General features: G+C 36.8%; 1 protein-coding gene across 10 annotated transcripts in view; it reads left to right on the plus strand.

Moving 5' to 3' along the window:
• The window catches only part of CFAP47 (cilia and flagella associated protein 47), a 302,084-nt gene that overhangs the window by 10,830 nt on the left and 276,015 nt on the right, over positions 1 to 15,239 (plus strand). For 9 of the 10 annotated variants that reach the window (XR_014579256.1, XM_083823100.1, XM_083823104.1 and 6 more), the window contains exons 5-15: positions 748 to 976; positions 1,644 to 1,804; positions 2,800 to 2,933; positions 3,514 to 3,749; positions 4,434 to 4,626; positions 8,576 to 8,789; positions 9,157 to 9,309; positions 10,804 to 10,993; positions 11,120 to 11,216; positions 13,482 to 13,698; positions 14,431 to 14,675. Coding sequence is in view for 9 of the 10 variants with exons in the window: in XM_083823100.1 (XP_083679226.1) it covers positions 748 to 976; positions 1,644 to 1,804; positions 2,800 to 2,933; positions 3,514 to 3,749; positions 4,434 to 4,626; positions 8,576 to 8,789; positions 9,157 to 9,309; positions 10,804 to 10,993; positions 11,120 to 11,216; positions 13,482 to 13,698; positions 14,431 to 14,675 (2,069 nt within the window). In the remaining variant the exon portion in view is untranslated. Of the gene's footprint in view, positions 1 to 747; positions 977 to 1,643; positions 1,805 to 2,799; positions 2,934 to 3,513; positions 3,750 to 4,433; positions 4,627 to 4,650; positions 5,588 to 8,575; positions 8,790 to 9,156; positions 9,310 to 10,803; positions 10,994 to 11,119; positions 11,217 to 13,481; positions 13,699 to 14,430; positions 14,676 to 15,239 lie in introns of those variants that run through there. The other variant, XM_083823107.1, reaches the window with a different exon arrangement.

Genomic DNA, 15,239 nt, shown 5'->3' on the forward strand with positions numbered 1-15,239 from the left:
GAAGAATTCTATTAGTTATTGACAGAGGAGCTTGTATGTGTATTTGGCATCACAATTACATCCGCCTTCATATGAAAGGCGTTTCTTTGGTTATTGAGTTTCAACCTTTTGATTGCGAAGTGTCACACGTTCTGCCTTTCCTTCTTTGAACTCCAGGCTACTATTACTGTCTTCATCACCCTATGTTGGTTAAGCAGCCACTGCCTTCTGCAGTCTAGTTTAGATTTGTACAGTGTCTATATGACCCTTTGCATTTTGTGCTATCATCATGAATAAGCACTCAGGAAGGAATAGCAGCAGTTCTGTGCTTACTCAGATGAACTTCTTCCCCAGTTGCCTGAGAGGAAAATTGCGAAGTATACACCAAAATAGGCAGCTAGACATAACTGTCAGAGGTAAAAGAGCAATATATCATCTGTGGACATCTCTGATTCTTTTGAGGTGCTATTCCTATCGTTTCAAACAATAGTCTGCCAACACAACTAAGAAGAGTAGGGAGAGGGAAAAAAAAAGTGAAAATTGAAGAACTCTCCCCAAAACCTCCCATTTTAATGTGTGATTCCTTGTGATTGGTAATATATCTATTAGGTGTTGTATTGTCAAGTGCACATTTTTTTGCTTAGGTTATCTACGGAGAGATGACAATTTGAGTTGAAATGCTTTGATTTGATTTAGTTTTGCATAAAACAAATTGATTATTTCTAACATTTTTGTACATCACCTGTTACTTGCTACTGTTACTGACAGAGTGGAGTTGGAAGGACGTGGCTGCACTGAAGTATGCATCAAAGCTGTTGTGGTTGAACAAATTCTGAAAGTTCTAGGAGTGTCTTGTGGAAATGTATTGGAATGCATTAATTTTGGATCGGTTTACTTTGGGTCTTCAAAGACTGAACAAATATGTTTATACAATAAAAGTCCAGAGTGTATGGACTGGGTAGCAATACTGGAAGACAATGGCATTGGAGGAGAGATGGTAAGAAAATGTTCTTTTTTTTTTTAATTTATTTTAGTTGAAGACTTGTTTTTATTTCTGCATTTGCATTCTTTTCTCAACATTCATCTTCTAGCAGTGTTTTCTATGTCATGCTATTTCCTGATCAATAAACTTCCTGTCACTTCTGTACAATCAGCACATTTGTTTACTATATACTTACCTTGGAATTAAGTTTTTTCTGTATTTCTGTTTCACTGTGTGACACCATAGCATTAATGATAAGTATGTTTTCCTTCCTTCTCCACCTCCCCTGCCACTTTTTTTTTTTTCTTTTTTTTTTCTTTTTTTTTCAGGAGTGGTTATGCTTGATTTACTGGATTTGTTATGATTTATTGGATTTGTTATGATGAAGCTATATAGGAGTTGTCAAAACATATTTTGGTATTCCAAGGTGTTAAATGCTTAGTTTCACTTGCTTTTCTCTGACAGTGAAGTAATCTGAGTGAGCATCACATTTTATAAAAAAGGGAATTAAAAACATTGACATAGAAGTAGTTAATTAGCTGAGTGATATGGAACTATCTATGTTATGTCTTCCTATTCGTTTTGAAAGATGTGAAACTATGCATGGGGAAAAAAGCAAAACCAAAGGGTAGTTAGAGCAGGCCAAACTGTTGATATATCCATATTTTGATTATTTTTTTAGGGAACAGATCTTCAGAGGAGTGCAGATGCTGTTTTACAAGATTTAAGCCTCATAAGTAAAACAGAAGATATAGATGTTTCCACTTTGATCCTGTGCTCTCCCAATCAAGGAACCTTGCTACCTTATGAGAAATCTTTTCTTACGTTGTGCTTTAGTCCAAAGTGAGTTAATGGTCCCCAGGGAAGTAGTCACTGCACCAAGCCTGTTGGAGTTTACAAAGCATTTGGACTGTGCACTTAGTCACATGATCTGAATTTTTGGGTAGACCTGTGTGGTGCCGGGAGTTGGGCTCGGTTATCCTTGTGGGTCCCTTCCAACTCGGGATATTCTATGATTCTATGAAATTACAAACAAGAAAAAAAAAGTTTGTCTAAACTATTATGTAAAGAGATGTGTTAGAGAAATCATTTTAAGTTAATATGCAGATTTTTTTAATTACTTGATACTTATGTGTGTTAAAAGAAATTTCTTGGTGTGATACTACAAATGGTAAAGCCAAGTCAGAAGTGATTATCTGGGAGGTGTCTTATAATTCATTAAGGATGCCTTTGAACTAGGAATTGGATAAGCTTGTTTTGACTGAAGAATTTTATTAGATTTTTGCAAAGGGAACTGATTACTTCTCCAATTAAGTATGTTGAATCTCTAAAGATTGTTGAAGAAGTCGTGAGGTGTCGAATTAAATGCCTTTTTCAGGACTGCAGACTTATTTCATGAAGATGTTGCATATGTGCAGTGATAGGAAAGAATAGATATTTCATTACCAAGAGAATGAAACATTTGGAGAGCTTTCCTTACAATTACAAAATAGTAGAGGTAAAGGAGCATTTCTCCTTCAAGCAAGGGGGAGAAAAAGAAATAGAAAAAGCAAATTTTCTTACTGAAGCTCTTCTTTAAAGATTACATGCACGTGAATCGCTTATAGAAAACTCTTGTAGATGTATGTGAATGGAAAGGATACCAAATGACTAGTATCATAATCATACATATAGTGTTCAGTTAAATTTACTTTTCCATTTTCTGTAAGGAAGTATAAAGGTCATTTAAAGCTGTAATCAATAGCAACAGCTGAATTAGGTGATGAAAAATGTTGTGTATTTTTTTTTTTGCCTTTTTTTTTCTTTCATCTTGTAATTAGACATTGTGACTCTTGCAGGAAATTTAAAAAGGCCTTTGGAGTGAATGACTTGTCACCAAAACAAGATTATGTACTGTTTCTGAGATTTGAGGCTGTTGGGAATAAAGATGGCTACCTGAAGGCCTGTGGTGATGGTACCACACCGATCACAAGTATGTTACAGAAACGTATAGTCGCTATCAGAAATGTATATCTGGATGATAAGATTGTATATCTTGATTTTTGTTTCTTAATCTTCCACTTAATAGTTTTATGGAAAACTTGTGTCTATCTTATTCATATCAATAAAAAAAAAAAATTGCATCTTTTAAGCCTCAGCACAAAAATCTGTTCTAATCATGAGTAGAAAGAAAAGCTAGTAGTAAACACCTAAAACTTAAATATAATGGTAAATATTTCGAATGGAGGAAAAAAGAAAAACACAACAGCAGCTGTTTGCAAGTCACCAGCACTTTGGTAATAATAGCTCCATGCGTTTTCAAGTGAGTATCTGTTCGTCCTCAAATTTCTTAATGAAGGAACAATACAATACCTAGCTGTCATTATAAGTAAGCCTATCTGAGTTCAAAGTTTATAGAATACTGCATCATAAATCATACTGTATAACCGTATGGCTCTGCTTTTGCAACCGTACAACTATAGTATGAATTTTCTGCTTGTTAGCTAAAACAAGTGACAAGGTTTATTGTGTTTTTTGTCTATTTTATGTGTGTATGTGTCTTTCTAATACAGTGAATCATCCTCATCACACTGAGTTGGCTTTGAAAGGTTCTGGGATTCCTGTCATGTTAACTTTTAATCCAGGACCAGTTATTAAGTTTATGGACTGTTTCTCGGGTGAACAAACACAAGTTCTGTGCACACTCAAAAATGAATCTGAGTCCCTTCCAGTAAAATTCAGTTTCCGCAAGACTGCTCACTTTAATATTTCTCCTGAAAAAGGAAAAATAAAAAAATGTTCTACAAAGGTAATTACCTCTTTCCCATAGATTATGTAGACAAACAGATTATTTTACTCTACATGGGTCAGTAGTAGATTTTTTTAAATTAAAATAGAATAGTTTCATTTCAGTAGCCATGATATTTAATATCAGCCAAATGTATATTTTTTTTCCTGCTTTTGTAGAGTTGTTTAATGCTCTTACCTGTACTTAAGGAAGCAACAGGTATTATTTTAAATTTGGAAAAGATAATTGTAGTACTAAGGAAACTTGACGCAGGTTTTGCCTGGCTTTACTTTTTTTTGGAATTTTACTGACTTGAGCAGAGTAATTTAAACTCAAACCTTTGATAGGATTATTTTCATTTCCTTCCCTTAATCACAAATACCTGAGTAACATATTTCTTTAATGGAGGAAGCTATGTTAATTTTAAGTTGAATATGGAGGCATTTATAATTTAACAAAACTCTAACTCGGGAAACAAGAGAACAAAGCATCTCAGAAATGAGATAGTAAGAATTTGTTGATGTTCTAATATGTAGCAATATATATGTTGCTAATCTAAGTGTAGCCATTGGCACATTTTTAAAGCACAGGGTTAAATACATACCTTTAGGAGTAACTGGGGAGGGAAGTAACTCAAACAGGTAATTATATAACTTCTCTTTGCTTTTCTTTCCTTCATAATGTCTCATAACTTTTCTTTTACAGGATGTGATATTTTCATTTTCTCCGCATCAAATAGGAACATTTAAAGTGAAGCAAGTTGTTGATATCATTGGTACAGGACTAGAAAAAAATAATTTACAGGTTTCGAAGACAAAATCTTTTCACCAAATATACCTGAGCTTGATTGGTGTGTGCAAATCTAAGCCAAAAAACATTCTATTCAAAATTAATCCTGGTAAGATACTAAAAAGATAAGTGCTACATGATAAAACATTTTTAGAAGTACGCTTTTAACATTTTTGTAGAGATTTTTTCACTTACTATTTTAGTTTTTTAAAAAAGCAATTTCTCTTTGGGAGTTGAGAGAATGCTCAAGTCTATAATGTATATCCAAAAAACTATGAAATAATGGCAAGAAAAAATGGCTTGTATTTTAACAAAAATGGAACTTCTAAAGCATAATTTTTCATCGTTATGTTTATTTAACTTTTATACATCAGAAAATGAAGGTTTCAGTTTTTGACAGACGCCATCACACAGTGCTAATATGCTCAAGTTTTCAACAGAGAGAGGTAAAGCACAGGGGGAAAAAAGTTAGATGGACAACAGGGTATTGTTTATTGGCTGTAAGCCACTACTGCCAGATGAATTTGCCAGTTACTACTGCTTGCTAGCTGGCTGTATCCATTGATTCTTCCCATCCGATGAAGCCCATGACAGCCTAAAAATATTTCAGGTTATACAGTAATTGGCCTCTTGATAAATTTTTCCTCATGGTATCATGTTCCTATTTTGTTTGATGAACAACCACTCAACAGTAGATTTGACTAACCCTGTCGCTGGATTTTAAAACCAGTCATGGAAAACTTGTCTTTTTGCGGCATCAAATGTGCCGTAGCATCTGCAGGTAGTACTAGTGCAACACCGCTGTACTATATAGTGGTGCATCTGGTTTCTGTGTGTAGATAAATTAGAGGAGGGTAGCTGAATACTCCTTAACATACTGCTGCCCACTTGAAGATGTGTTGATTAATGGAAAAACAGAAAGACAATATTCATTTTATTTAATGAAAGTATTGAGGGGAAGTAAAAACAGGCAGTCATTGGATGAAACGTGGAGTCGCCTACAAAACTGATGTTCTTTCTACAAGAATCAGAGTGGTTGATAAGCTACTGGACATTTTTGGTACTTTCAGGTAGGTATTTCATATCCAGGGCAATCAAGAATTGATGAGAAACTACAGTTTTAATAAATCCCAGAACTTCTGATCATTATTTGTATGAAATCCAGAATCTGTGTTTTTCCTGTTTCAAAAGTACTATTAAAATACATTTCTGTGGATCAACGTCTTAATGTTTTGGTTCATATTTTGAGTCCATATGAAATATGGACTTATAATACATTTCCAAAGAGCTCTTGATTGTATATGTGTATATAGAATCATAGAGTGGCTTGGGCTGGAAGGGACCTTACAGATCATCTAATTTCAGCCACCCTGCCATGGGCAGGGACACCTCCCACCAGAGCAGGTTTTCCAAAGCCCCATCCAGCCTGGCCTTGAACGCATCCACGGATGAGGCATCCACAGCTTCTCTGGGCAACCTGTGCCAGGGCCTTGCCACCCTCTGAGTGAATAATTTCTTCCTTGCATCTAATCTAAACCTACACTCTTTTAGCTTAACCCTGTTACCCCTTATCCTATCACTATCTTCCCTGATAAAAAGTCCCTCCCCATCTTTCCTGTAAGCCCCCTCTAAGTACTGAAAGGCTGCTGTAAGGTCTCCCCAGAACCTTCTCTTCCATAGGCTAAATAACCTCAACATTCTCAGCCTGTCTTCATAGGAGAGGTGTTCTAGACCTCTGATCACGTTTGTGGCCGTACTCTGGAACCGCTCTGATGGGTTCAGGTCTCTCAGGCTGGGGGCCCTAGGCTGAATGCAGCACTCCCAGCAGCGTCTCAAGAGAGCAGCATAGAGGGGAAGAGTCACCTCCCTGGACCTTCTGGCCACGTTCCTTTTGATGCAGCCCAGGGTACAGTTGGCTTTCTGGGCTGCAGGTGTACATTGCTGGTCCATGCCAAGCTTTTTGCCTACCAGCACCCCTAAATCCTTCTCTGCAGGGCTGCTCTCTATCCATTCATTGCCTAGCCTATATTCATGTTTGGGATTGTGCTAACCCAGGTGCAGGACCTTGCACTTGGCCTTGCTGCACTGCTTGAGTTTCATACAGGCCTGCCTACCAAGGTCTCTCTGGATGGTATTCTTTCACTCCAGTGTGTTGACTGCATTGCACAGCTTGGTGTCATCAGCAAAATTCCTGAGGGTGCACTCAATTCCCCTGTCCGTGTCACCAACAAATTGTGCTGGTCCCAGTACTGACCCCTGAGGAACACCACTAGTTACTGATCTCTGCTTGGACGCTTGAGCTGTTGAGTGCAACCATCCAGCAACCTTGCCCACTGAGTGGTCCGTCAAGTCCACATCTGTCCTATTTAGAGATAGTATTGCTGTGTGGGACAGTGTCAAAAGCTTTGCAGAAGTTCAGGTAGATAATGTCAGTTGCTTTTTCTTATCCACCAATGCTGTAACCCTGTCATAGGAAGCCACCAAATTTGTCAGGCAAGATTTGGCCTTAGTGAAGCCATGTTGGCTGTCAGCAGTCACCTCCTTATTTTCCAAGTGCCTTTACACAGTTTCCAGGAGGATGTGCTCCATGATCTTGCCAGGCACAGAGGTGAGACTGACTGGCCTGTAGTTCCCTGGGTCGTCTTTTTTTTTTTTCCCCCTTTTTAAAGATGAGGCCTATGTGTCCCCTTTTCTAGTCATTGAGAAGTTCACTGGGCTGCCCCAACATTTAAATATGATGGACAGTGGCTTAGCAGCTTCATCTGACAGTTCCCTCAAGTCCCTTGGATGCATCTCATGAGGTTTCTTAGATGGTCTTGCACTTGATCTTCTTCTCCTGCAGTGGTGGTCTTTATTCTGCCAGTCCCTGCCTTTGGATTCTATGGCTTAGGTTGTGTGGCTAGAGCACTTCTGGTGAAGATTGAAGCAAAAAAGTTGAGTACCTCAGCATTCTCTGTGTCAGTTGTGTATGTAAAATGTACGCTCATAAACACTTGCAGCATACACACATGCATATTTTTACATATATATATAATTTTTTTTCAAATGGTAATGATCGTCAGAGTTTAAACTTTATCAATACGTCTTTATTTCCTTCTCACATTCAATGCCCTTAGTGGCTGTCACCTTTTCTAAATGCTGTTTTCTACCATTTATTCTCTTAGTGACCCCATTCTGCTCCAGCTTGCAGGCTAATAAAGATGTTATGAAGAATATCTCTGTTATATAGGCTACTGATACCCATGTTTTGCTTTTAAGCTTCACTGAGGTGTGGGGGGAATGTGAAGTTTTTTAGATCGTTATATCAACGGACTATGTTTTCCTGTTCACTTCTCCCAGTCTCTGTGGTTAAGTTTGTGTGCTTGCTTGTGTGTCTTCAATAGTTTGGACAACAGAAAATAGTTATTCTTGTAGCCATTTTAGACAAATTAGGGTTAAGGCTAAAGTAGATAGAACTACTGTGTTTAATGTATCAGTTTTCATGGGGGGAGGAAGGTGCAGTCCAATAATTTATTTATTTATTTTTAGTGCTGCTTTAAACATGTATCTTTGTATAAGGAGAGGTGAGCAAACACAAGGACTTTTTGCTGTCATCATTTTCCTCTGATCTATACGTGCTTTTCTAAAATTTCAGTGAAAAATATTTGAGCTCTCTTTTAAGCTGTGGCAGCTTGGGAGTCTTTGTCAAAAACTTGCTTTTGCAGCCCTTGTGACAAGCTTTAGGACACTGCAGACAGTGTCGTCACAGTTGTGGCTCTAAGTGTGTGGTTGTGTGTACATGCAAGACAAAGTGCCCCAGCTGGACACAACAGAAGTGGTTTGGGCTCCAGTATTTGTTTGACTATGGTAAAAGTTGTTGGCTCTTGTTATGGTCCTCATGTCTGAGGAAAACGGTAGGATGGACGACTGATTGTTGGGTTGCTGGGTGAACCATTATAAATTATGAAATGTTTTGTCTGATATAGTACTTGAATTATATAAATATATAAATACTTATAGAATTTTGTTTCGAGAGGTCTGGTATAATTGTATGTAATGTGTTTTATTTGAATTTTAAGGTATAACACCAATGATTTCCAATGCAACTGGACAATTTGTAGCTGATGGCACAGGACAGTGCACTGATATTGCACCTGTGGCAATACTTAAATCAACCCAAACACAAATCCATACTCACCAGATAAACAGAAATTATAAGGGTGATGCATTTATAGCTTTTCCTAATGACCGCTCAGCCAGCATTAGGCCTAGCGAACGGAATAAAAAATACAGGTAACAAATTAAGCAAATACAATATTTAAAAATAATCATTTATATATACTGCACAGTAGATTAAGACTCATATGACAGCTTACTGTTTTTTTCAGGCTGAAAGTTGTTTGAAATTCATTAACCTTGAACCTCTTGTACCTTTTTTTTTTTTTTGGTGTGTTTGTGTGAAACTACAAATGTAGCTATTACAGTTTCAGTGTTTCATTTTATGGTTGCCTTTACAAGATCAAATATTAATAATAAGCTGTGATAAAATGAATGTTTGGGGTGAAATATATATGTAGCAAAATCAATGTATTTTAGTTCTAAGAAAAGCCAGAATCATTTAATACAAATAATGAAACTGTGATTCTTTCTAAATATTTAGGACTATTTTTACGAAGACTGAGAGATATAATTACATAGATCCACAGTTTTCTTATACTGACTATGAACGGCTGTTAAAAGAAGTACACAAGGAATACTATGCCAATTTCATTTCAAGTTTAAGGCAGCGTCGCTTGCAGAAAGATGCCACCAGGTAAGACTTTGTTTGAAGGATAAATAAATACTTGAGGCTTGTATGAAAAACATATATATACATGCAGAATAGATTTAGTGGTGCCAATCTTATGCCAAATTTTATCACATCCAGAAATGCTTATGGTCTTGGGATCTTCATTTATAAAGTATTCAAAACCAGTTTTGGTCAAATGTTGATTTAGACACTTAGAGATTACTTCCAGGGTAAAACTTATGTTCAGGGCCATGGAACTTGAAATAAAACCTAAGATGAACTTAAGATACCAGGTTTTAAGAAGAATTGCTTATGGCTCTTTGCAAAAAAGTATTTATGGTTGTGTTGGAATTTTTTTTTTATATATAATAAATTGTATGTATGTCTAATCAATATGTCTAGCTCACCCATGGTGATGGGTTCAATATGTGAGTTATAATATAACTTGTGTAGTGTAACAGAGAAGATCAAAGGATTGTACTGGCATTCTAGCCTTAACTAACACAAATTTATGGAGTAGGAATTTGTTATACTTGCTTGGTATGTTGTGGAACAAACCTTGGAAAACTATAGTCTGGGAAAACTTTACATGACAGTTCTGATGCTTTTAATTTTATTAAAAAATAAATTTTATTAAAAACATAGAAGCCTGTAAAACCTTCTAAGGCAAGAGAAGTAATACCTTAAGACTGGTAAGTCTCAAAACTCGTTATTTAAAAATGAATAGGGGCAGAGGGTTATTGCTGTAATTTCAATTTTAAGTTGTTTTGCGTACATATGTCATGATTCAAACAAGGCCTGCAGAGATGGATGTATTGTATTTTTTTCTGCATGCACAGGGTATATGGTTTTCTTGGAAGGCACTGGTATTGTGCTGTTTATATGACCATAACTTATACGACCATAACATATTCAAGGTGTGTTTCAAGAGGAGCAAGAACAGAAAGGCACATTTCACAATTACCAGATGAATTTATGGTTGTTATTGAAATCAGTATAATTTTCTAAATACTTGATATGAGACATCTGTGTAAGTTCTCTGGAAGTTTAAAATTGTATGGTTGCAGGTGAAATTGATTGGAGCTTAACCTTGATCAAGAAAAGTTAATTGATCAGAAAATTAGGCTATAAGTGGTCCAGCTCAGACATACACATGTTAAAGGATCCTTTGTAATCTTGTCATTTTTTATCTTTTAAGTGTTTGACTTTACAACATCATTGTTCTTTACGGTATATTCTAGACATGATATAATTACATTCTGGTAGCCATAATGCTTGTAACACATTTAGCTAGGCAGCATCCATAAACATGCAATGGTTGTTAGTCCTTGTCTAAACAATAAAATAAAAGATATAAAAGACTTTTAAATGCATTTATTATATATTTTTTTCTAATGAAATATTCTCAGTTAAAGTATTATTTGTTCTATTAAATAATCTTAGGTAGTTTAATGTGTAGAACATAAAATGCTCAAAATTCTAGATTTCCCTATTCTTTTTTTTTTCCCTTGCCTACAGGCAGTTTTATATTTATAATAATTCTGTGAACATAGACCTTAAGCCTGCAGAAGGACTTGTGTCACCACAGATCTCAATCACAGATTTTCACAAGGAGGAGTTACAGTTCAAAATGCTTCCTTTAGATGAGAATTGCCTATTAACTAGTCAAAGACTGGCAGCAAGTGCTTCTAAATCTTCAATCAAAGAAGTAAGTTAAATGCTTCAGTAATAACGTCAGCATAAAATGTTTAACATATATGTATATATATATATATATATATAAAGAATAAAAATTTTGATTCTGTTCTGAGAAGATGTCTTGTGCTTATCCCAGATTTGGAGTGGGCTTCGTGCTATGCCATCTTCTACCCAAGAGAAGGAAGATTGTAGTCTAACTTTGACACCCAAACAGCTCCATCAAATACTAATTGGTAAGATTTTTACTTTGGTTACTAAACACATATAGTTGTTAAAAAAGCACTTACTTGTAGTAACACAATGTATGTTCATAATTTTTCACCTTAAATAGAAAATAGATTAATTCAGTGGTAGCTTGATATATACATGAGTATTTAACTGAAGCTTTGTACTCACCATATGATAGGGAGATACGATTAGCGTGAAAGAGAAGTGTGAAAGGAGAGCTTTCTTTAAAGACCCGTTATGGTATGGCCCATTATGCAGAAATGTATGCTGCATAATATGAGGGCTGCTCATACTCTTATGGCTTGTATCGGGTAATATCTAGGTCAGCATTAATATCATCAACGTTTGTGGGAGTCTTCAGAATGTTTCTTTGAGATAATAGTGATGGCCCAATAGAGTAAAACTTCTTCAGGATCCTCCTCCAAAATAATTCTGGTGGAAAGCTCTGTGATGCGGAGTGCCTTCTAAAGTTTGTGAGGGGTTCATCTATTAACAACACGTTGGATTGTGGTGATTTCAACCCGATGGGCAGCTAAACTCCACCGCATTGTTCTCCTACTCCCTCCTCTCCTCAAAGGAATACGGGGAGAAAATAACATGGAAAAGGGCTCAAGGGCAAGGATAAGGACAGGGAGATCGCTCACCAATTACTGTCACAGGCAAAACAGATTCAGCATAAAGCAGGTTAATATAATTTATTGCCAACTAATATCTGACTAGAGCAGTCTTTTTATTTCTCTTCTAGAGAACTAAAAGCAACTAAAAACAGCTTCCCTCAATAAACTCTATTCTGCCTCCTCCTCCTGGTCAGTGCAGGGGAAGGGGGAACGAAAGCTGTGGTCAGTCCATAGCGCTTTGTCTCTCCTGCTCCCTCATTCTCAGACTCTTTCTCTGCTCCAGCGTGGGGATGCTGCCCATGTCAAGAACTGCTCCAATAGGGGTCCATATCATGGGGTACAGTCCTTCAGGAGTGGACTGCTCCAGCATGGGTCCCCACGGGTGGTGGCTCCCCCCAAACCCCCTGCTCCTGCGGGGGCTCTCCATGGGCCGCAGCCTCCTCCAGGCCACATCCACCTGCTCCACGTGGGCTCCTCCACGGGCTGCAGCGTGGAGATCTGCTCCGTGTGGGACCCATGGGCTGCAGGGGGACAGCCTGCTCCACCGGGGGCCTCTCCCTGCACAGGCCGCAGGGGAACTGCTGCTGCCTGCCTGGAGCACCTCCTGCCCTCCTGCTGCACTCGCCTGGGGGGCTGCAGGGCTGGGTCTCTCACAATTTCTCACCCCTCTCCCAGCTGCTGTTGCATGGTGTTTTTTCCCTTCCTTAACTGTGCTCTCCCAGAGGCCCACCCAGCGTCGCTCCCTGGCTTGACTCTGGCCAGCAGCAGGTCCCTTTTGGAGCCGACTGGAGCTGGCTCTGCTCTGACATGGGGCAGCTGCTGGGCTCTGCTCACAGAGGCCCCTCCTGCAGCCCCCCCCCACTACCAAAACATTGCCACATAAACCTAATATAGATATTAAAACAGGTCTGTTTTAAGGTCATAAGACCAGGTCATATTTTTTAGCTTCAAAATGAAAAATTTCATTACTTTCTGGGTTGTCTTTTTAATTTTCAGTGACGCTAGAACTTCAATATTCTAGCTGTGTATACTGATATATTTGGGGAAAAGTAAACCATAAATACCATAAAAATAACCATATAAATAGAAAAAGTACATACGGTTTTATAAAATGTTTGATTAGTGCAATAAGCACTGAAGTTTGCAGACCAGATAAATATCAGTGATAGCAGTAAATACAGTAGAGAAATCATTTTGTCACCACAAAATTATATGTATTATGAAACCAAATTGTCACATATCAAGGAACAAATAAAATAAAATACTCTTATCATTAGTTGTTGGTTGTCTAGCCAGTTAAATATCTGATTAATTAAAGAAAAAGATTTACTAATATTGCCTTTTGTCATTAACACTTTGCTTTTCCAATTTAAATAGCTGTCTAAGACTGAATTAACAAATAAATATTGGTGTTGACTTTTGGGTTGCAATAGGTAGGAAGATATATACTTCCAAATTTAAATGTGATTTTTTTCCACCACAGGGTTGTTTTAGCTAAGTCAGTAAATTGGGGGACTAAAATGTTTTGATCAGAATTTTTTAGTAGTTGTGTTTCCTTAGTAGTTTAGTTAGTATGCTTCCTTTAGTAGTTATGTTTCCTTATGTTAATTTTTACCATTTAATGTTGAAGATCTTATTTCTTCTATGTTCCAGGTCCTTCTACTATGGACTTTGGTGATGTTTGTGTGTACTCTACAACTGCCAGAAAACTACATATTGTCAATAACTTGTTAGTCCATATATGGATACAAATTGAGATTGAAATAGATGAACTAGAGCAGACAAGTCCACTGTGTCAGGTGGTGCCTCCTCTTAGAAAGACTTATATTCCAGTAGTCTTTGAGACAAACAAGCTTGGAATGTTTAAAAGGTAAGGTTTCTTATATTTATCTTGTTTCACATAATTAATTTGCAGTAGTAGAATAAAGAAAAATGTGCGGCTATTTTAAACTTGGTGTAATTATACTTGGTAAACACTGATTTGTGGTAATATCAATAACATGCAGATTTATGTTGCAAAAAATTTCTATTATATTTCTTTCTTTCTTTCTTTCTTTCTTTCTTTCTTTCTTTCTTTCTTTCTTTCTTTCTTTCTTTCTTTCTTTCTTTCTTTCTTTCTTTCTCTCAAGTCTGTTGTGGCAAAAGCATATATGACCACAGTGCCACCTGTATATCAGCAAAAATTGTGCTATTATACTTTATATGGTAGGAGAAACTTTATGAAAATACTGTGCTCTTTCTGTTAGTCTTGCATCTCTCTATCTGTGCTTGTATCTATTGATACACTTCCTTCTGGGTAAATTTATAGGCACACCATTTTCTATATCTCTGGTGTCAAGACAGAATTCTCATTTTACTAATGCTTTTGTGAACAAACAGTATGACGTTGATAATCCTATGGGATGATTTTCACCTTTCAGGTGGCTTAAGTTACATGCGAATCTATTACAGATAGCTTTTTTCTTGTCAGTCTGAACTGTGTTCATATTCAGTTGTTTCCTGTATTTTCTTCCTAATGGTTCTATTTCATATAATTTTTTCTTTGACTACAGCATAATAAATCTAAAAATGCTATTGAGAAATATTTATTTTTATACTACAGATCTTTTACTTACACAATAAACAACAAACATCCTGGGCATGTGCTGGTCATTGCAAATGCAGTGTCTGTTGAACTTCAGTTGTCTGAAAGGGAACTGATTTTAAATCCTATTCCTGGCTACCTGGCTGAGACAGAATTTAGAACAACTGTCAGGGTATACAATACCAGAAACCATTCTGCTGAATTTACTTGGAAACCTGTAACTACAGATAAAGGAACTGCATTTTCTATACAGCCAGCCAAAGGTATTCTATGCAAATACAGTATGTATTCATGTATCTTAAATGTCAATAATGTTAAATAAGACAAACATCCAGGTGATTCTATAAACTCTGTATTTGGTTCAGCATCAGTTTATCCCCAAAGTAGTACCAGATCAGAGCGTTAATACCAGAGCAGCATTCCCTATGTAAACCCTACTAGCATGTGCTAAGTCCAGTTTGTTGTTTCTGTGTCCAACAAGCAGCTCTCATGTAGCCATTTTTCTGAGTTCAAATTGCTGATATGTAAAAAGTGAGGCAGCCATTTAATGGCAGTTAGCAACATCACACTGCTCTTGAGGAGCTTTCCAAAAGTTCTGTATGAATAAAGCTGCTAGAATTTGATGTAGACAGTGTGAGTGACACAAATATAATTCAGCCTGGAATTAGTTTCACTTGCAGTATGGATCAATATTTGTTAGAAGTGTGTGAGACATTTTTTTCCTTTGAAAGACAGTGTTCTGTAAGAGTATGTTGGAGCTTCATTATTTAAAAAACTAACTGCTAACCGAGTTGGCTTTATTCAGTGCAAAAAAGATTTGGCTAGAT

This window comes from Anser anser, assembly GCF_964211835.1.
Source record: "Anser anser genome assembly, chromosome: 1".
NCBI lineage: Eukaryota > Metazoa > Chordata > Aves > Anseriformes > Anatidae > Anser > Anser anser.